General features: G+C 37.6%; 1 protein-coding gene across 5 annotated transcripts in view; it reads right to left on the bottom strand.

The window, feature by feature from the left end:
* Positions 1–22,258, bottom strand: part of Parg (poly(ADP-ribose) glycohydrolase) — a 108,542-nt gene that overhangs the window by 71,708 nt on the left and 14,576 nt on the right. For all 5 annotated transcript variants that reach the window (XM_034498044.2, XM_034498043.2, XM_076931434.1 and 2 more), the window contains one exon: positions 18,106–18,180. In XM_034498044.2, the coding sequence (XP_034353935.1) occupies positions 18,106–18,180 (75 nt within the window). The remainder of the gene's footprint in view (positions 1–18,105; positions 18,181–22,258) is intronic.

Genomic DNA, 22,258 nt, shown 5'->3' with positions numbered 1-22,258 from the left:
CAGAGGGGACTGCTTAGAGAGTATTCTCTCAGATCAGGCCAGCTGCCTAGAGTGGAGAGACCACCTGAGTTGCCTAGAAGAGACGCTTACCAACCTGTTCAGCTGCCTGTAAGTTGTGTAGTGCACTCCAGGTTTCCAACTTTTGAGAATGGTCACCCAAGCTAAGGAGGACTTTTGGTGATGTATCTGTTTTTTAATCACTTCTGTTCCTGTAAGTAACCCCAATAAACCCACTGGTTCACCAAGCTGGACTTTGATGGACTTTACTTTTGGGTCCCTATCTGGAGTGAGTAGATGTCTATACAAAGTCTCACCAAAAATCGTGTCAGACAACACTCAAGTTGCTGCACAAAGCACTCAGCATGCAATAAGATCTAGACTAATCTCCACTCAGACCAACAGACTCATTGAAAAAACAAAGAAAGGAAAACAAGGGGAAAGACTTGCTTTCAGACCCCACTAAAGCCCACTTATAGCTGCTCCTAAACACGTCTGCTTCTAATGAGTTTTTCACTGGCATTCATTTCTAGCTTTAGGAAATAAGCCATCAATGACTTCTATGAATCTAGACTTCTATGAATAAGACAAATTTCACCATATGTATTCTAATTTCAAATAAGTAACAACTAATTTGGAAACATTCTTAGAAAAAATACCTCCACTCCAGTTCTTGAGAAAAAATAGGACTTTGATCAAAATGTCACAACTAAGACTTCAATTAATTAAAAATGAAGACCTTTGCAGTTTCATAAGATATGAAGTTCTTTCCTACATAGTATTTACTGTATAATCACTATTTTTCAAGCTAACAATAAACTTCATAGTTTGTACTTTTAAATGTTTTTTGCACTCTACGAAATACTTTGAAAATACTTTTGAACTTTTAATTTTCAAGAGAATTAAATGACAGCTTACCAAACTTATAATGCAATAAAGAATTGCATACAAATAAAGAACTGTACATACATGGAGTGCTTCATTCTTAATAACTTAATATTAGTAAACAAAACTACAATATGAATTTCTCTTTAAAGCTGAAACAAACCTAATTCTCAAAAGGTTTGAGGGCGCCCCCTAGTGGCATATTATTTAGAAGAAAAAAATTCATTAGCAAGACAAGCACTACTACGATAAAAATATTTTTAATTCATTAAATTCTATGTAGGAACAGGATTATTTCAAGTAATATATCATCTAGAAAAATTCAAGCTGTGATAAAAATGCTAAGGAGTTACAGATGTCATTGTTCATCTATTATATGTCTAGACCATCAAGTTGAGCTTTGTGAAGAATAAACATAAACACTACAAAATCTTTTCCTTTTGGCATAAAACATGTATTCAACAATCATAAGGGTCATATCTACTGACTCCCCCTCTTTTCTCTTCTAGTTGTCAATCTGAGGTCAATTGTCACCTTACACAATTATTTTGAAATGTCTCAGAGATTGTGGCTCAAAGCTCACACTTCCATTGCTAGAGTCATGAATTATAAAACACAAGTCCAGTCTGGGAGAAGCTTGGCCTCAGGAGAAATATAGATATTTCATACAGAATATAAGAAACAAAGCAAGTGCCGGGAGTGAAAAACAGTACTATGAGCACACAGAACTTTCAGAAGAGGCTGAGGGGATAGAAGAGACACCAAATCCAAACTGAGCCTTAAGGATGGAAGGAGGGAAGCAAATAGCTTACCAGAGAACCACAATGAGGTTTTTAGACCATGAGTTGAGGGACAGGAAATGATGCCATAGAGGTGCACAGAGGCAACACTGAAGAGAACAGCACAGTACACAGGGTTAGCTAAACAGCGACTGCAGTATACCAACTGAGCCATAACAATATGGATGAGACCATGCAATAAACACTCGGCTGAGCATCAGGAACCTCAGGAAAGACAATTACAGCATCGGATAAGATGAGGGGATGAACAGCTGACAGGAACTAGAAGCTGAGGTCAGCTAAAATGATTAACAAATTCTAATTCCATGTAGCTGCAACTGTCTAAGCCAGGCATGGTGGTGCATGCCTTTAATCCCAGCACTTGGGAGGCAGAAGTAGATAGATCTCTGTGAGTTTAAAGCCAGCCTGGTCTACACAGTGAGTTCCAGGCTAGACAGGGATACACAGTGTGACCCTGCCTCTAAAACCAAGACAAAACCCGCTACCACCATCAACAAAACCCCTCTATGCTTTGGTTTTCAGTCCTTCACTTGTAAAACAAATGCTTTAACAATGCCTAGCCATGGGGGAGTTGTAAGAATTAGAAGAGGAAAAGGATACTACTTTATACCACACAAAGTAAAGCTTTCAAAAATAAGGCCTGCCACTGTCTCCATCAAATAGCCACAGAGAATGTTCCATCAAAGAAAGAAAAAGGAATATCTTGCAGTAGATCCAAATCTTAGAGGAAACTGAGCTAAGACTGAGACTGGAATACTCTGTGATTTGTATGCAACATGCATATAAGAAAGTAAGTCCCTCTTATGGGAAGACAGGAATCAACTGCCAAGAAAAGGCTGTGTATGACAGAGCCTGAACAGCTTCAAGGTTCTACTGCCAGACGAAGGTGCCTTTTGTTTGTCTTTAAGTTGCTCTTCCCAGGGCTCTGAAGATATTCCATATTTTACTATACTGGAAATGGTTCTTGCTTTAGAAAATGTCTTTTTATAGTACTCTTCTTATAATCAAAGAACATCAATGGCAAACCAGGAACCATGACATTCCACTTACAAAAAGGGAATACATAAGACTTATTCTTAATGGGTTGCTACATACAATATTAAATGCAGATTACTTTAATAGGAATTAAAGCATCACATCAAACTGGGTACATAAAATGCCAAAAACAGACAAACAAAAAAGTAGCCTAGATCATAATGAGAGATGTAAGTCTAGGGTGAATTAAAGCATGGAATCATCATCCTTCTAACAGAGCAGGCATCTGAATAAAGACATCAATACCAAAGCCACATTTAAAAGGAATGGCTACTTAGTACTTAATTCAAATTAAAAAATGAAAAGACAGCAGTTAGAAGACATCAGTATACTAGATTACTTTTATTATTAGAATACAGAACAAACTCTACTGAATTGATTTCTATTTTTGAGTATCCATTACATCTGACAACCTTGTGTGCCAAGTAATAAATACAATCTAGTACTTTACAATCAGAAGATAACTTTATCAATGACACACATGGAGAGCTCCCCTAAGAATGAGCTTCTGACTTTCAAAGCAAAGTGCCTCACTGCAATTGTATGAATGTATTCTATGGGAGGGCTATGAACTACATTTAGAAGAACCACGAATGCAGACCTTACCCATACGCCAGCATACATAACCCCAGTGTGGAAGTGATGATGGAACATGGCATACTCCATGTAAACCTAAAAGTTATAATTTATCTGCTTTAATATTTTAGTGACTCTGATTAGATGCCTTTTGGCTTCTACAGTTCTCATGAATTAAATTAGTTTGTGCTGTAAAGTAATGCAGACCTTATTGATTCCAGAGACTCTGAGTCACCAAGGGAAGAAATCCAAAAAGGCTACTTCCACTGAACTCCAAGTCAGAGGCTTGAAAGCTACAGAGATAAAGACATTAGCTGTAGTCTTATGAAACATCCCAGGCTGCTTTCATTTGATTAGGGAATGGCTACAGGCTCTTCATGACAAATAGAACAAGGACATTTACAGTTTTTAAGTGTTTACAACAGACCCAGAAAACAGATTATCTATTAATAATTCTAAATCAGAAGCTACAAAGTATGTGTTCATTAACAAAAGCGTATTTCTGTAGTACCAAAAAGGAGGAGGAAGAAGACGAGGAGAAGGGGAGGAGGAATAAAAAGAAAAACCCACAATGCCAAAGGGCTACAATGGAGAAAGCCAACATCCTTACTGATTACTGGATACAGAAGTCTGTTTAGGTTTGAAACAGTGGTCACCACAACTACTTGTCTTAGGTTAGTTTTCTTCTTTAAAGACCACTAAAATCCAGAAAAATATTTATAGAGAATAAGCCAGGAGGAAGGGCAAATCTTTAATACACAAAAGTTTCTAAGCATTTTGATACTGTTACCATCATGAGACAACTTACTCACAACAATATGCTATATTCTAGAATATATCCCTGTGATGTGTAAGTATACTGATACTCAAGTGACAAATATGTTCACACTACTGACTTTTATGCTATAGCATATGATTCAGGTTTTAATCAAAACTGACACCCAGAGGCCCACCCACCACTTGGCTCACATGCAGCAGGAGCCACTACAATATGCAAGTATGTGGTGGAGATGGGAAAGAAAGAAAAGCTGAATGGTTTGACCACCATTAAGAGAGGTGAAACTGGAGCTGTAAAGGTGGTGAGGAACAGCCGGATGTGAGTAGCCTGCTCTACCATAATGAAGTCCTGGCCCATGCTGCCACTGAGGACCATGTCTGGGTCTGTGGTCATGCAGCAGCAGGGGTTGGTGTTAATGTCTACGGCCCATGTTACCACCAAAGGCCATGTGGACGTCCCTGGTCTGGACCATGTTGATGTCCACTGGCTATACAAGAGTTGGCCCCTCCCCTCACCAGGTGCAGCACTTGGGAGAGTGGGAACCACACCTCCCCTATACAGCACAGTAGAGAGAATCCTGGTGGTAGAGAAGTGAGTGAGCTGACCCTGATGGCATGAAGTCAGGAGAGCTGGCCCTGTACTTCACCTAGGCAGCCCAGTACAGCTGGCTATGGTGGCATGAGCGTGGGTAAGCTTATGGTGGGTAAGCTTAGCCCCAAGGGCATGAGAGTGGGAGTGCCGAGCCCATACCTTGCCAGCTGTGGCATTGGGTGAGTCAGCAGGGGTGGTGCGGGAGAGCTGGTGGGCTGACCAACCCAGCTACCACCCAGGCCCAGATCTAGGGCTTTGAGTTGGATCATCCCAATATCTATTCCATCTAGGAACTGCTGAAGCACAAGAAGGCACAGATCCTGCAGATCCAAAGCTGCAGGATGTCTATGACAGAGGACAACAGGATATCGGAGAGGAGTCCTGGTGAGGATTCAATATTGACAGGGTAGTAAAAGCCAGAGGCCTGGGACCAAACAATGGATCATTGTAGTGCACATTTGCAAATAAAAGAAGTGTGGACAAGAGGGTATACTGTGGAACAGACAATACACTGTGATACACTGCAGCTTCCATGATGGATTATTTTATTTTCTTTTATGGGAAGGATACAAGGGCAGAGGGTGGATATAAGGGAAGGTGATAAGTGGGATTGATGTGCATGATATGAATTCACAAAGAATCAATAAAAAATTTCTAAAACCATAAGGCCATTAATTTCCCCATGTGAGAATTTTGCTAAGCTACTTTTCTACAAGTTATGCTGCTTTTCTGGGTTTACCCTCATGCTCTGCTGATATATGACATAATTACAACACCTGAAAACCCTTATTTACATATAGTAATAACAATACATACTTCAGCCCAGGAGACAATACATTGTGTCGGGACTGCTTTAGAACCTTAAATTTTAAATTTTAAAACTCAGAAGAAAAGAATAAGCTAGCCATAGAATTTATCCCATTAATTTGCATTAAGTATAACCCTTATCTACTGTTTAAAGTAAGCAGCACATAAGAAAGAATGCCAGTTCATTTCTGATAGGTTTACAGTCTTTCTCACAGGGAAAGTGGCTGTAAGTAGCCCTTCTCTAACAACTCACAGGACAATACCCAATTGTGCAACAAGCGCGTTTGGTATTTTTAGAATTATAACAAAAGCAAAGGGCTGGAGAGATGGCTCAGCAGTTAAGAGCACTAACTCCTCTTCCAGAGGTCCTGAGTTCAATTCCCAGCAACCACATGGTGGCTCACAACCATCTGTAATGGGATCTGATGCCCTCTTCTGGTGTGTCTGAAGAGAGCAATAGTGTACTCATACATAAAATAAATAAATCTTTAAAAAAAAAAAAAGCAAAAAAATGCACCACCTCTTTTTCCTTTTTAAACAATTTAATTTATATTTATATGTTTGTCTCTGTGTGTACATATACATGCATGCAGGTACCCACAGGCCAGAGAAAGATGTCAGTCTGTTGGATCTACAGTTATAGGCATTTGTGAACTGCTGGCAACAGAAATCTGGTCTTCTGAAAGAAGAGCAAATGTTCTTAATTGCTGAGCCATTTCTGCAGTGCCCCAAATACACACAATTTCTAAGTTACATAAAGATAATTTTATATGTTCAATCAAGGTACAGGCTTTGCTATACTTGCCAAAGAAAACAATAGTTTCCAAGAGAGAATACATCACATCTATACTATATAGTGAACAAAGCTTGTCTGCTTGAAAGGTTTTCATTCTTTTCTTATCTGTCCTCTCACTGTTCTACCGCCATCCATTTCTCACCGTCTACTTTTGGAGACACATATAAAAAACCCAAACCAAAAAACAGCATCTGCTGCGTATTATGGCCTTTATTAAAAAAAAAAAAAAAAATTAACAACCGGACAGTGGTGGCGCACGCCTTTAGTCCCAGCACTTGGGAAGTAGAGGCAGGCAAATTTCTGAGTTCAAGGCCAGCCTGGTCTACAGAGTGAGTTCCACCACAGCCAGGACTATACAGAGAAAAAAGAAAGAGAAAAATTTAACAAAGTAAAGAAATGAGAAAAATATAAATATATACATCTTTTATCTCAAGCATAAGATGAAAGATGGAGTGGAAAATAAACTACTTACTAAAATCTTATAGGTTTACTTTTTACAACTAACCCAGTTGCTGAAAAAAAAAAAGTTTGCTACATAACCCAATTTTAGGCTCTTTATCAAATATTTTGCACATATCATAAAATATATACTCATAAAATTTATACATATTAAAACAAACCCCATGGTTTCTTTCATTAAAGCCTCTTGTTTCATCTTGGCATATATTTTGTTATTGTTGTTGTTAGCTTTTTTTCTTGTCTGTTTTGATTTTTGTGTTGTTTTTGAGAAAAAGAGCAAGAACATCAGGTTGGCTAAGTTGTGGTGGGGAGGATGTGGAGCTGCAGGGAGGGAAAACATGATCAGAATACAGTGTGTGAAATATTTAAATTGAAACAGTCTGTATGTGGGTTAGTGAATGATTGCAAAGCAAGCATCCACTTCACGCCTACTGTCTACTCTCTTAAATATAAGAGGCTCCTCAAGCATAAAACCCAGGCTTCTCCTCAGTCTCTGGCTTTAATGTACAACATAAACTTAAGTTCACTCATTAAGAGTGAAATAAAATAATGCCACAGGTGATAAAAGATAGAAACATTTAAAGCTCCTTTATAATGCATTAAAATAAGAGAACCTTCACTAACATATAGGCCATTTCATTAAAATCTCCAGTGAAAAATGCCAAGAGTAAGAATATTGATCCATTTGGAATATAAATTATTGAAGTGCTTGGATTTAATTTTGTGGAACGCCACACAGGAGGACCATAAAAAACATGATTTGTTCCCAATACTTCTAACAGCTGGCAATAAGGAAGCCCAACACTAGCACTCAAGATTCAAAACCATTAAATAACTGCCAATTTCAACATGGTGTACCTAATATAGGTAACTATAAATTACAAATTAACAGATTGATGTCTGTGATTTTTTTGCTGGCACCTGACAAAATAATGATGGCTTCAGCAATACTACTTCCATTCCCAAACAGGGTGCTCATGTGTCACGACTGGAACTATGGGCCCCGTGAGTCTTACAAAGACAGAGGTCTGCAGGTAGTAACAGTAATGAAGCATCATGCTTTATTATTAGGGTTACTACAATGTTAAATTTCATTGGATATTCCTCTTTAAGAAGCATGACATTCGGCATTCCAGGTGACCAAATGATAACAATAATGTTTAAAAGGTTGTAAGTAAGGATCTTCACTATTTTCTCTACAAAGAAATAATAAATGTTTTAGGAAATCATTACAAGTTAAATCATTAACTTGATTTAAATATTATACAGAATAAACATGTACTGAAATGTCACATTGGTGTCTATAAATACATAGTTTTTAAAGGTCTTAATTCTTTTCATTTTTAAAGATTTATTTATTTTATGTATGTGAGTACACTGTCACTCTCTTCAGACATACCAATAGAGGGCACCGGACTCCATTACATACAGTTGTAAACCACATGTTTACTGAGAACTGAACTCAGAACCTCTGGAAAAGCAGTTAGTGCTCTTAATTGCTGAGCCATCTCTCCAGCCTCAAGTTCTTAATTCTTATCAGTTAAAATATAAATTTAAAAATCAAAAAACAAAAAAAGACAAATTCTAATTCATTTAGGTAAAAAATATTTAAGAATTCTTTAGATTGAAAAGCATCCCTACTCCAGAATGTAAATACAGGTTAACAGAAAAACTATAAAACAAACATAATTCACTTGTAATTTCAAACCTTGCCAAACAATTATTCCCCTGCAGTAAAGCACTCCTTTTTCACTGCTGCTGCCATCTGTAATGTCCGACACCCACTTCTCACTAACCACTAAAGGCCTGGGTAGCACTGTCCCTGTGGCCTATGCTTAGCAAAAGTCTGTATTCTTCTAAGATGTGACAGATAAGAAAACACACACACACTTATTCAACATATAAGTTATTTGGTTAACTACAAGAACAATGACAGAATATCTATTCTATCAGAGAAGATATATCCTAAGTCTCTAAATATGCTTTACACAGATATTCTCAAATCTGTAACAATGTAATGGCTTAGAAAATGTCAATTTGATAGAGTACTGTGCAATCATTAAGTCTAAAAACTATGAACTATAGAAAAATTTTGTAATATACAATAAGACATTCTAAACATATATTTAGATATTGACATAACTATATCAGACAAATATAAATATTTAAGACATTATACACACAGGCAAAGATTTGAAGAATTCAGTAAGACAGTTAAGTATTTGATCTGGTTTTAAGTTCCTTTAACCCTCTGCATGTTGACAAGGTAAATAAAAACAGAAATGAATCCTTTCCCTAAAGAACTATAAAACCATCATCTGCACCTGGGTAATCACCTTATATTTACGATCTACACTAAATCTACACAAACTTGCCATATATATATATATCATCCTGACCCTCTTGTGCCTGCTAGGGGCAAGGTCTCCAGAGAAAGGGAAGTCCTAGCTGAGCATTCTTATTGGACAGGAAAGGGAAAAAAGAATGAGAGGATGAAATAATTAGTACTCAGCAAGGTCAAAGAGGCACCAATGGGATGTTTTACTGCCATTTCAAGGTATCAAATTTAATATTAGTTAAAGGAAATGAACACTAAATCCACTTAAAGCCAAGAAAATTACAAGAAAAATACAAATGTTACTTTCAATAATTTAAGTGACAAAGAAAATATTGTATCAATTTGATTAACCTTTCAATGCATCAGAAATTAAATCTCTTTAAAAAGCAGACTCATTAAGATTCAAGGATACCAAGATATCCAATTTTCTTTGTCAGAGGGATAGATAAGGAATCTATTACTTTATGGCTGTCAAGGGTCAAAAGCTCAATAAAGTAACCCTAAAATTACTGGCACTAACTCAAAAGGCACAATTAATTTGGATTCTAACATGATTATAAAAGATGCCCCAGAAGCTTGCTTTTTGTATAAATTAACAAACTAATCCAAAAATTCATATTCAAATGCAAAAGATTCAAAAAAGCCAAATAAACAGCAGAAAGTTAGAAGACACATGCTTCCTGATTGTAAAACTTACTACAAAGGTAGAATAACCCAACCTAGAGTAAACTTCCACACATACAGGAACTTAGGTTTTCAGAAGGGTACCAAGCCAAATAGAGAACATGTTTCTAACAAATGGTGCTTGGACAACTGACTAGCCATAATCAAAATAATGAAACTGGACCCCTATTTCTTATAATAAATACATGAAAATTAACTAGAAATTGATGTTCACTAGAAAATAAACAGACAGCTAGTAAAACAGCTTAGCAGATAAAGGAAGTTTTCAAAACCTTGCTAATCTGGGCTCCATTCTGGAACTCAAATGGTGGAAGAGAACTGACTGTAAACAGCTGTTTTGTTTTGTTTTTTTGGTTTTTTCGAGACAGGGTTTCTCTGTGTAGCCCTGGCTGTCCTGGAACTCACTCTGTAGACCAGGCTGGCCTCAAACTCAGAAATCCACCTGCCTCTGCCTCCCAAGTGCTGGGATTAAAGGCGTGCGCCATCACTGCCCGCCCAGCTGTTCTCAAACCTCCACATTTTATGTGTCTGTAGAGTGCACATATGTGTCCCTACATGCACATATAGCACAGTAAATATATTTTTTTATTTAAAGTATAATAAAACTGAGTTCATACTGTGAGTTTGAGGCCAGCTTGGTCTATGTAGTGAGTTTTAGGATAAGCAGAAGTACACAGTAAGACCCTGTTTCAAAAATAAAAACACATTAAAAACTGGATAATGGCCTTCTGCCTCTCTCCCGGATCCGAGGCCTGGTGCAGACCCGAGCCCAGTCGCTCCTGGGTGGACACCAGTGTCCTCCCAAGACATCATAGAGGGTTCACTGAACCCAGAGCGGTAGGTAAGAAGACCCACACAGCGCCCTACGCCCATAGCTGAGTGCGGGGAGCACTCAGAATCTAGCAGAAACCCAACCCCACCTCCACCCCTGCGGAGTGGCTCTCCCCTTCTGCCTCTCTCCCGGATCTGCCTGTCCACTCCTGGGTAGACGCTGGACTCCTCCCGAGACAACCAGGAGGATCCACTGAACCCAGAGTGATAGAGGATCCTCTGAATCCAGAGCGGCAGAGGTACCACTGAACCCAGGGTGGCAGAGGAACAACTGAACTCAGAGCAACATACATCATATCCATATCCTGAGACATCCTAGAGGAACCACTGCACTCGGACCAGTGGACGCCTTATCCTGAGACATCCTAGAGGAGACACTGCACCCAGAACAGCAGACACCTAGCTGGTCTGCTACCTTGGAGGCACGACATCCTGAGGCATCCTAGAGGTACCACTGTACTCAGAGCAGCTGGAGAAGATAACAGAGACATCTGAACCCTGAGGAGATCAGACACAAGCAAGATAACTGGAAAGACATGCTTCAGTCAGAGACAGCAAGATAACAAAAGGCATCCCTTCATGATAAAAGTCTTGGAAAGATCAGGAATTCAAGGCCCATACCTAAACATAGTAAAAGCAATATACAGCAAGCCAGTAGCCAACATCAAACTAAATGGAGAGAAACTTGAAGCAATCCCACTAAGATCAGGGACTAGACAAGGCTGCCCACTCTCACCCTACCTATTTAATATAGTACTGGAAGTCCTAGATAGAGCGATTAGACAACAAAAGGAAGTCAAAGGGTTACAAATAGGAAAGGAAGAAGTCAAAATTTTGCTATTTGCAGATGATATGATAGTATACTTAAGTGACTCTAAAATTTCCACCAGAGAACTCCTAAACCTGATAAACAACTTCAGTAAAGTGGCTGGATATAAAATCAACTCAAACAAATCAGTAGCCTTCCTATACTCAAAAGATAAACAGGCTGAGAAAGAAATTAGGGAAATGACACCCTTCACAATAGTTACAAACAATATAAAATATCTTGGAGTGAATCTAACCAAGCAAGTGAAAGATCTGTATGACAAGAACTTCAAGTCTCTGAAGAAAGAAATGGAAGATCTCAGAAGATGGAAAAATCTCCCATGCTCCTGGATTGGCAGGATTAATTTAGTAAAAATGGCCATCTTGCCAAAAGCAATCTATAGATTGAATGCAATCCTCATCAAAATTCCAAATCAATTCTTCACAGAGCTAGAAAGAGCAATTTGCAAATTTATTTGGAACAACAAAAAAACCAGGATAGCGAGAACTTTTCTCAACAATAAAAGAACTTCTGGAGAAATCACCGTCCCTGACCTCAAACTGTACTAAAGGGCAATAGTAATAAAAACAGCATGGTATTGGTACAGAGACAGGCAGGAAGATCAATGGAATAGAATTGAAGATCCAGAAATGAGCCCACACACCTATGATCATTTGATCTTTGACAAAGGAGCTAAAACCATCCAGTGGAAAAAGGACAGCATTTTCAGCAAATGGTGCTGGTTCAACTGGAGGACAACATGTAGAAGAATGCAAATCAATCCATTCATATCTCCTTGTACAAAGCTCAAGTCCAAGTGGATAAAGGACCTTCACTTAAAACCAGATACACTGAAACTAATAGAAGAGAAGGTGGGAAAGACCCTCGAATACCTAGGCACAGGGGAAAAGTTCCTCAACAGAACACCAATGGCTTATGCTCTAAGATCAAGAATTGACAAATGGGACCTCATAAAATTGCAAAGCTTCTGTAAAGCAAAGGACATTGTCAATAAGACAAAACAGCAACGAACAGATTGGGAAAAGATCATTACCAATCCTAGATCCGACAGAGGGCTAATATCCAAGATATACAAAGAACTCAAGAAATTATACCCCAGACAACCAAATAACCCTATTTAAAAATGGGGTACAGAGCTAAACAAAGAATTCTCAACAGAGGAAACTCGAATGACCGAGAAGCACCTTAAGAAATGCTCGACATCCTTAGTCATCAGGGAAATGCAAATCAAAACAACACTGAGATACCACCTGACACCAGTCAGAATGGGTAAGATCAAAAACTCAGGTGATAGTAGATGCTGGCGAGGATGCGGAGAAAGAGGAACACTCCTCCATTGTTGGTGGGATTGCAAGCTGGTACAACCACTCTGAAAATCAGTCTTGCGGTTCCTCAGAAAACTGGACATAGCATTACCTGAGGATCCAGCTATACCACTCCTGGGCATATACCAAGAAGATGCTCCAACATATAACAAGAACATATGCTCCACTATGTTCATAGCAGCCTTATTTATAATAGCCAGAAGCTGGAAAGAACCAAGATGTCCCTCAACGGAGGAATGGATACAAAAATGTGGTAAATCTACACAATGGAGTATTATTCAGCTATTAAAAATAATGAATTTGAGAAATTCTTAGGTAAATGGATGGATCTAGAAATTATCATCCTGAGTGAGTTAACCCAATCACAAAAGAACATGCATGGTATTTACTCACTGTTAAGCGGATGTTAGCCCAAAAGCTTGGAATAGCGAAGACTCAACCCACAGACCACATGACGCTCATGAAGAAAGAAGACCAAGAGGGGATGCCTCAGTTCTACATAGAATGAGTAACAAAAATACTCAAGGGAGCAAATATGTAAACAAAACATGGAATAGAAACTGAAGGAGGGGCCATCAGGAGACCATTCCACCTGGTTATCCATCCCATGTACAGTCACCTAAGCTAGACACTGATGTGGATGGCTGGAAGTGCATGCTGTCAAGAACATGATATAGCTGTCTCCTTAGAGGTCTGCCAAAGACTAACACATTCAGAGGACGATGCTCACAGGTAACCACTGATATGATCAAGAGTTTCCCAATGGAGAACTTAGAGAGAAGACTGAAGGAGCAGAAAGGGTTTGTCACCCCAGGAGGAAAGCAACAATACCTAACAACCAGAGCCCCCAAGGTCTAAACCACCAGCCTGAGAGCACATAGGGAGGGACCCATGACTCCAGCAGTATATGTAGGGGAGGATGGCCTTGTCGGGCATAGGTGGGAGAGAAGATTCTTGGTCGATGAAAAACGAACACAGAGTATGGGGGGATTGTGAGGATGGGGAGGGGGTAGTGGGGGCAGAGGGTAGGTGCGGGCACAGCCTCATAGAAGCATGAGGAGGGGGGATGGGATAGGAGGTTTCTGGGTGGTGGGAGGAAGTGGGGTAGGGGATAAAATCTGAAATGTAAATATAATATCCAATTTTTAAAAAAGAAGAAAAAAAGGAAAAAAGAAAAAGAAAGAAAAAAGAAAAATAGGAAATTTTAATGAAAGGATTTAGAAATTTAGGAGGCAGTTTATGTTAATGGAAACAGCATCATAGAAACTGGAAAATCACACCCTCATAGAAGCACAAGGAAGGGGGATGGGATAAGGGGTTCCTGGGTGGTGGGGGGAATGGGATAAGACCTGCTCAAACCTCCGATGTCCTTGAATTCCAACTGGATGCAGTGAAGACACAGCATCAGAGGTTTATCAATTTACTCTTCCCCCCAACCCTCTTCTAATATCTCAACACCCATAATCAGCTTGAAGAAGTTAAAGAAGAGTCAGCGCCCCTAGTCCCTGGGCTTGGGGACTAAGGTGGTGGTTAATATTAGGCTGTCTTTCTAGGGAAAAGTAGTGGTTTTGTTGGAACAGGGAGGATTAGCTAGGATTTATTGCATAGCCATAACCTATTGATAGAAATCTGTATAATTATTATTAAGATGAAGTTATAATTTCTTAAATGGCACAAAATTTACTTTGATTTCAAATTTAAGGTTTTTATTGGTATGAGCTTCTTATTGATATAAAAGGGAGATGAATATTGATACTCTCATGGGCATTGTGCCTGTATAACACATTTAGGAATACAAGGCTTAGTTAGATCTAGTCCTTCTTTAACTTTTTTAACTGATTTGAGATGGTTAGCCTGTGAGTTAAGGGACTATAGCAAATTCATGGCTTTGAGTTTATTGTTAGGGTGTTTTCTATATTTTATTTAGAAATATCTGAGAGGAGTTAACAGACAATAGTCCAGGTTACCTTACATGAATAGTTGATTTTCAAAATGTCAGAAGTCCATAGAATTGACGTTACAAACATTTCTATATTAATGTTCATTTTGATTAGAGACCTGTCTGCTTCTGACAGATTCCTGTCTTGGATTCTAAGATGAAATTGAGCATCCTTGGAGTTAACTCCAATTGTGGGGAGACAGCCACTAGGCAAGAATTGCCTCTTTCCATCTACAGATAAATTACTGTCCAGAAAAGGACACACTTGCAGAATAGTTGACTGATTACACCTGCCTAGACAGAGTAATCAGCCCTTAATAATTCTGCATCACTAAGGTCTGTCAGATGATTCTGGGCCAGAAAGCTGAAGATTTGATGCTCCAACGTTCGGTAGTATAGGGAGTGTCCAGGTGTTCAGCGGTCTCTATAAATTGGCTAAGTTTTAGAAGCTATGCTTAGTGCTTCCCATAATTTCAGATAATTCAGTCATTCTGGATTTCTGACAGGGTTGAACCTATAGTCTCATAGCCAATCCTGGCTATTTACTTTGAGAAAAAAGATCTGAGTGGATGGTTTTCAGCTGACATTCATTCTAAAGCCAAGAAAAAAGCCAGGTTCAAAACTAGGTGTTTTAGTTAGGAGAGATGACAGAGGTTCTGGTTAGTCAACTAAATGATGGACTGGGTATTAGGACTATCTTGTACCTCACTGGTACAAATAGACATAATTATGCTCTAATTGTACTTTGAGAGAAAAGTATTATTTTAACAGGAAGGGCGATATGTAGGAGGAGCTAAGGGAAAAGGAGTACCGAGAGGAAGAGATGGAGTAAGGAGAGGAGAAGATGAAGGAGAGGAGAAGCTAGGTGATCAGAGAGAGAAAGGGGGGGGGCATGAAGGCAGATGTTCACATTTCTCCACCAGTCAAAGATAGTTTATATATCTAGGTTGGGTATCGGGTTACACTTCTGATTGAGCATTACGAACTTATAAAGCCTTTGATTAACATTTTTAAAAAAATTGTATAAAAGCAAAAAGGAAAAGGGGGCATGGGATAGGGGTTTTCTAGGGAGGGGAAATGGGGAAAGGGGATGGCATCTGAAATGTAAATAAAATAAAATAAAAAATAAAATAAATAAAATAAAAAAAAAGAATTAATAAAAAAAGACATCAGAAAAAAAACTGGGTAATGTATACAAGCATATGTACAAGCATATAAACTTCCTAGAAAAGGGCTGAAGAGACAGCCCAGCAGCTAAGGGCGGGCTCTTGCTGCTCTTACAGGGATCCTGTACTTTTTTCCTAGCATCCACACTCCTCTCTAACTCTAGTTCCAGGGGGATTCGATGTCCTCTGGCTTCTAGAAGACTCCTACCTTGCCACTCATTGCCTGGCCTCAGAAGCTCTCTGGAACTGTGGCACAGAAGAGCTCCATGAACCTCAGCCCGTAAACACATGAAGTTTTAAATAATAGTCCCATCTACCCCTGGACAAAGTAGCCAACTATGTTCATCTGGATCACCATCAGAAGTCCTAGAGAACATAGACTCTTAGTCTATTAATATCACAGGAAATGAACTGACAGGATACCAGAGATGTCATTAGCTCAGAGGTCACTGTATCTGAGGGTGCTGTGGGCTTGGGGAGGGATTGGTGACAGAAATCACAAGCATTTCACTCCTTGTTAATTTAAAGCAGTTTTCATCTAATATTCTCCTGTATTGATTGATTGATAACTCTGCAAACCAATCTGTCCACTTGGTCACAGCTGAAGCCACAACCATAAACATTTACAGTACCTGACAGTTATATAAGGCATTGCACCAAGTGCTACCAAAGACACAAAGCTCAGAATGTTCAAGTCTCTACTAGGAATTCTTCAAACAGTTAAATGATGCCAATAATAAAGTTAAGAGTCCCAAAAAACAAATTAATGCACCTGACATAGAAATGAAAAAAGTGACATCTCATTTTGCAAAGGGTATGCAGCAAAGTCTAAATGTGGAGAGTTGCTTAGGAAGTAAGGCAGCAGGCAGGAACAAGCCATGAATAGAGGAACATTACAGGATGACTACATGTGACTGGGCTAGCCTGTTCCCACCAGGGACAAACTATGTCACCTTGGACCAAGCCCATTTTGAAATCACAGCTATTCATTTATAAAATAGAAAAGTAATAATGATTTTAATTACCTCAAAAGTATTTACCTGAAAGACAGTTAGGTAGGAAAAGGCTCTAACATGAAAAAACAAAATAGCTCATGTTCATTGTTAATATTCTCTCTTATATAATCAAAACTAGGCAATACTAAAGGTATTTTAATTTATAATGTTTTAAACCAATTTCCTATTATTAGCAAATGAAGCCTAAATACTTGAGAGGACCCAAAATAACATGAGAAATGCAAATCAAAAAGTATGTTGCCATTGTTTGAGGCAGCTCTTTTTGGTAAGTAGTTGACACTTTAAAACATCTTAGCAACTACACTTGGGGATATTTAGCTCAAAGCATCAAAAACTCATGTCCACACAAAAAATGATACAAAGTTCAAAACAACTTTTATTTAACAAAAAAATAAGGAAACCACCCAAATGTCTTAAACAAATTATGGTCTTTACTGCATGGTTCAGGCTCAACTAGAACTCTTTATGTGCAGGCTGGTCCTAACCTTGCAATCCTCCAACCTCTTTAGTGCTAGGATGAAAACATGCACCACCATACCTCACTCTAAAATGTGTTAAAACTCTTCCATTTTTTTTATAGAGAGAGGTGCTGCTGCCCATTCTGCCCTTGTGGTGCTCTTATCACACTGAATGCATAGAGAGAGGCAGGAGCTAGTGAAAATCACTTTACAGCATACATGCAGAGTAGAAGAAGCTATGTATCTTTTGTATCTTTTCATCTAAACATCTAATTTCTGGAGTAATCTAAAGAAACAACCTGAACTATGGGAATATACACATATACATAACACACAAGTTACTACTGTATAATTACACATACACACACATTACTATTGCATAAAATTTAGCAACCTACATAGTAGTGACTTTATATATCAAGTCATGATACCTGTGTGGTGGCTCATATTTGTAATCCCAGCATTCAGGAGACTAGGCAGGACCATCAGGAGTTTGAGGTGGCCTAAGTTAAAAAGTGAGACCCTGCCTAAAAACCCAAACAGGGAGGGAAAATCTAGTCATGAAAAACAGTTCCACTGATAATGATAATATTAACAGTATAAGAAAAAATTACTTTAATAAGAGAATAAAACAAAATTTCAGACCCAAATTATCTACCTAAGACAAGCACTTGAAAAAACATTAAAGTAAAATAAAATTTTACTGGTATGAAGAATTGTATGTACTTCCCTCAGACCCTTTTAAAAAGTAGTATCATCTTACAGCCAACAACAACAACAAAAGCACACTTTTACCTTATCCCAGAAATCAACCAAAGCTGTAAAGTCCCATTTCTTAGAATATGCCACGTTGTATTTCAGAATAGCATCCTACGGAAAAAATAGGAACAAAAATCTTATAACACAGTCATGTAAGTTATCTTTTGCAAATTGCTTCCAGTAAATTTCTTAATGCTAAGCAAGTTTCCTTCTGACATTAGCTATTCCATATTAGTAGCTATGGAGAGACAGAATGCAGACTAATTCATTATTCACATAAGATAAATGAGATTAGAAATGTTAACCAACAGGAAAACATAATTACCCTAAAGCATGCATTCTAAATGGGGACAATGTACTCCAACTGGACAAAAATCAGACCTTAGGGAATTAAAAAAAAATAAAGAAATTACAATGATTTGTGGTTGACACCATATGTTGTGTGCATATATATTAAGTGTTGTCTATTTCTCTCTGTGCACACACACGTATGTATATTAAGATCACTATACACACAGAGTTATATATACTTTACTCATTTAGATATTCTCATACACAAGAGATACATAGTTACTTGTAGCACTAAAATACCATTGGGGAGGAAATAAGAGAAAAAAATGTTTAAAAGAAAAAAAGATTGAAGAACATTATCTTAAATTACAAAATGGTATTTTCCCCCTTACAATCAGTTCTGTCTCTCTCTCTCTCTCTCTCTCTCTCTCTCTCTCTCTCTCTCTCTCTCTCTCTCTCTCTGTGTGTGTGTGTGAGACAGAGAGAGAGAGAGAGAGAGAGTATGTGTGCATGCATTGTATTGATATGTTCCTGTGGATAAGTGTGTGAGTATGTGCATATAAGTACAGAGGCTAGAAGTCCATGTTCAGTGTCTTTTTCAATTGTTCTTCAACTTAATTTCTGAGACAGACCCAGATTCCCTGACCCAGAACTCACTGAAGACTAGCTGGCCAGAGAGCCTCAGGTATCTGCCTATCTTCATTTCCCTAAGCACTAAAGTTACAGACACACACTCAGCCTTTTTAAATGGGTGCTGGTAAGCCAAATTTAGATCCTTGTATTTGCACGGCAAGTATTTTACTGACTGATCCATCTCGCTAGGCCCTACTATTAACTATTTTTATAAAGTATAAAATATAACTTTGTTAGTATAGAAAAAGTCTATATACTTTTCTCAAATTCTCCTACAGAGCTGAATTATTTTACAGCCAAAAAAGTAAGCACACTTCTATTTTATCACAGAAATCGATTACAGCTGTAAAAAACTTTGTATGGTAATACAAAACCTATCAGTTATATATTTATATAGAAGGATAAGTCAAACTATGCCATCTACTGGTAGAAGTTTTAAATATCCTGAATAAATAATACTATACACTGGGTTTCCAGTTAGATATGCATAAAGCAATCCATTAGTTGTGAAGGAGAAACTATTATTTATAATTAGCTCTTATCTAATTCTTTTAAATAGCTACTTTGTTCATATTTTATATCATTAATAAACTAATAACTAGAATTCAATAACAACTATATTGATAATTTAATTTTTTTCTGAGGGAATATACAAGTCTGAAATTCACTGTTAAATTATTAATATAAAGGTTCCATGATAATTTATCACTAAAAACATTTATTAAGAGCTTCCTAGAAAATATTTCATGTCACAAAATGAACAAGTATCTACATTAAAACCCAAATCTATAAAAATATATTGCATTTATTAGGAATCAAGGGATATCCACAGTCCTTCAAAAAAGAAAAACATTAACCATAGAACAAGAAGTAAAAGCTTTTATTTCTCTCTCATAAGCCATAAAATAACATTTTCTGTTAAGAATGAAAAGATGAGGCTGGTGAGATGGCTCAGTGGTTAAGAGCACCAACTGCTCTTCAGGAGGTCATGAGTTCAAATCCCAGCAACCACATGGTGGCTCACAACCATTCATAATGAGGTCTGATGCCTTCATAAGGGTGTCAGAAGACAGTTACAGTGTACTTTAGGCTGGAGCGAGAGGGGAGGAAGGGTGGGGGGGTGGCAGGGGGGAAGGAAAAATTTTTAAAGAGTTATTTCTAGGCCTTGGTAGGTTATTTCAAAATGCTGTATGATATAGTAAATAGTAATGTCTACAAACAAATAGATGGCCTAATAATGCATGTAAATATTTAATCACAAAGATGAATCTAAAAATCTTCAATTAAATCAAATACCACGGCACATTTGAGGATGACAGAAATGATATGTATCTTGACTGTGGTGGTGACTTCAACAGTAGATACAAATATCAAAAGAGTATGCTTTTACATGCTTCCTCAAAGTTGATAGAAAAAATATTTTAGAGACTGCTTATTTTTTAATGCTTTCATCACATTTTATAGTTAAATTAACTCCAATAAAGCTATTGTATGATATCTATGGAAGATTGGTTCAAGCCTGCTTCAGGATACCAAATGAGCATGTTCAACTCTCTTATATAAGTAGCAGAGTATTTGCATATAATTAGGCACACCCTCCTTTATACTGGGTTATTTATAATTGCTAAATCAATGTAAATAATATATAGATGGCTATAGGCTATTGTTTAAGGAATAACTATAAGAAAAAAGCTGAGCATTTTTGATTCTAGCCACAATTTTCTTTTCTCTTGTTTGGAGGCAGGGTCTCACACTGTAATATGAAGTTATCATGTCTCACACTAGTCTCAACCTCACAGCAAACTTCTTATCACACTTGAGTGCTGGGATTAGAACCACAGGAAGTGCTGCCATGCCTAACTCAGATTTCTTATTTTAAGCTGGTCAAATCCAAATATGAGGAATAATAATAAATAATGCTTACTCACCATCTGTGAGACTATTAAGTGGGCTGACTGGATTTACTTTTATTCTAGTCTTCAAACCCCACCAGTAGTCTACCATGAGTCCTTCATTAAGAAAGCTGGGTACTAGTTTGTACCAACCATCGACTACTCAAGTTCCTTTTAGCTCACAATAACAAACACAAGGTTCTTTCTGTACAAATTATCTAGCAGACTATTAACAGAAATAGTACTAAGGATACTGTTTCTACTTTAAACTTTGAATATCTGATTTCTCCAAAGCTCCCCTGAATGAATAAATAGCACAAAGATTATAGAAATCACAGTCTTAATATTTACTTCTTCCTTTCACATACCATTCTTTGAGAAGAAATTACTATAAGCAGATATAAGAAATCTTGACAGATTACATTGTTTTGTTGATAAGATAAATTTATATTAAAGCAGTTGCTCCATCCAAAAGTAATCAAAGTGCACTAAGGAACTACTGAAGAGGTGAGCAGACTAATTCGGAATGCTATGATTATTCTGTGTGCTTAAAGAAAAAATATGAAAATTCTTAAAAAAAAAAAAAAAAAAAAAAAAGGCCAATTAGAAGAACAGTGCTTTCCCAATGGCACTTGGATAGTGTTAGCACAAAGTGTTTCCAAGTGCATGAGTCTGGGTTGTGAAGACAAAGGCCCAAACACAACACACATGAAAGTTAGTGGTGCTTTACATAGGAAAAAACAATCCTAGTAACCGACTGCACCATGTGGAACCCTAGAAGATCTAAATCAAAGTGGTCACCATCATGTTTATTTCCAAGTTAATCAGTAAAAAGGTCTAATCTTTGTACCCACCAATATCTATCAACTGTTTACAATTGTAAAGAAAAAATTAAAAACAAAGTAATATTTTTTTCTGAATAGAGTATTTGAAAAATTGTCAATATCCAATTTGGGACTTGGATAAATCATTAAAAATATGCAGAGTGCTGGGCAGTGGTGGCACACGCCTTTAATCCCAGCACTTGGGAGGCAGAGACAGGCAGATTTCTGAGTTCGAGGCCAGCCTGGTCTACAGAGTGAGTTCCAGGACAGCCAGGGCTACACAGAGAAACCCTGTATCTAAAAACCAAAAAAAAAAAAAAAAAAAAAAATGCAGAGAGACAGAGACAGAGAAAAAATATTAACTATAATTTGTTTTTACCTTTATCATGAAAACAAATCAAATGCTGGTTTATTATATTTAAAATGGAACAAAACCCAAAATGATATATACCTACATGAGAACTGTGTGAGCTTGTAAGTTTACATGGAGTTTTGTTTGTACATAGGAAATTAACATCTTAAAACAACTGCCAGACCTTGAAAATCTTC

This window comes from Arvicanthis niloticus, chromosome 3 (assembly GCF_011762505.2).
Source record: "Arvicanthis niloticus isolate mArvNil1 chromosome 3, mArvNil1.pat.X, whole genome shotgun sequence".
In the NCBI taxonomy this organism is placed as follows: domain Eukaryota; kingdom Metazoa; phylum Chordata; class Mammalia; order Rodentia; family Muridae; genus Arvicanthis; species Arvicanthis niloticus.
This window is presented reverse-complemented; position numbering and strand designations above follow the sequence as displayed.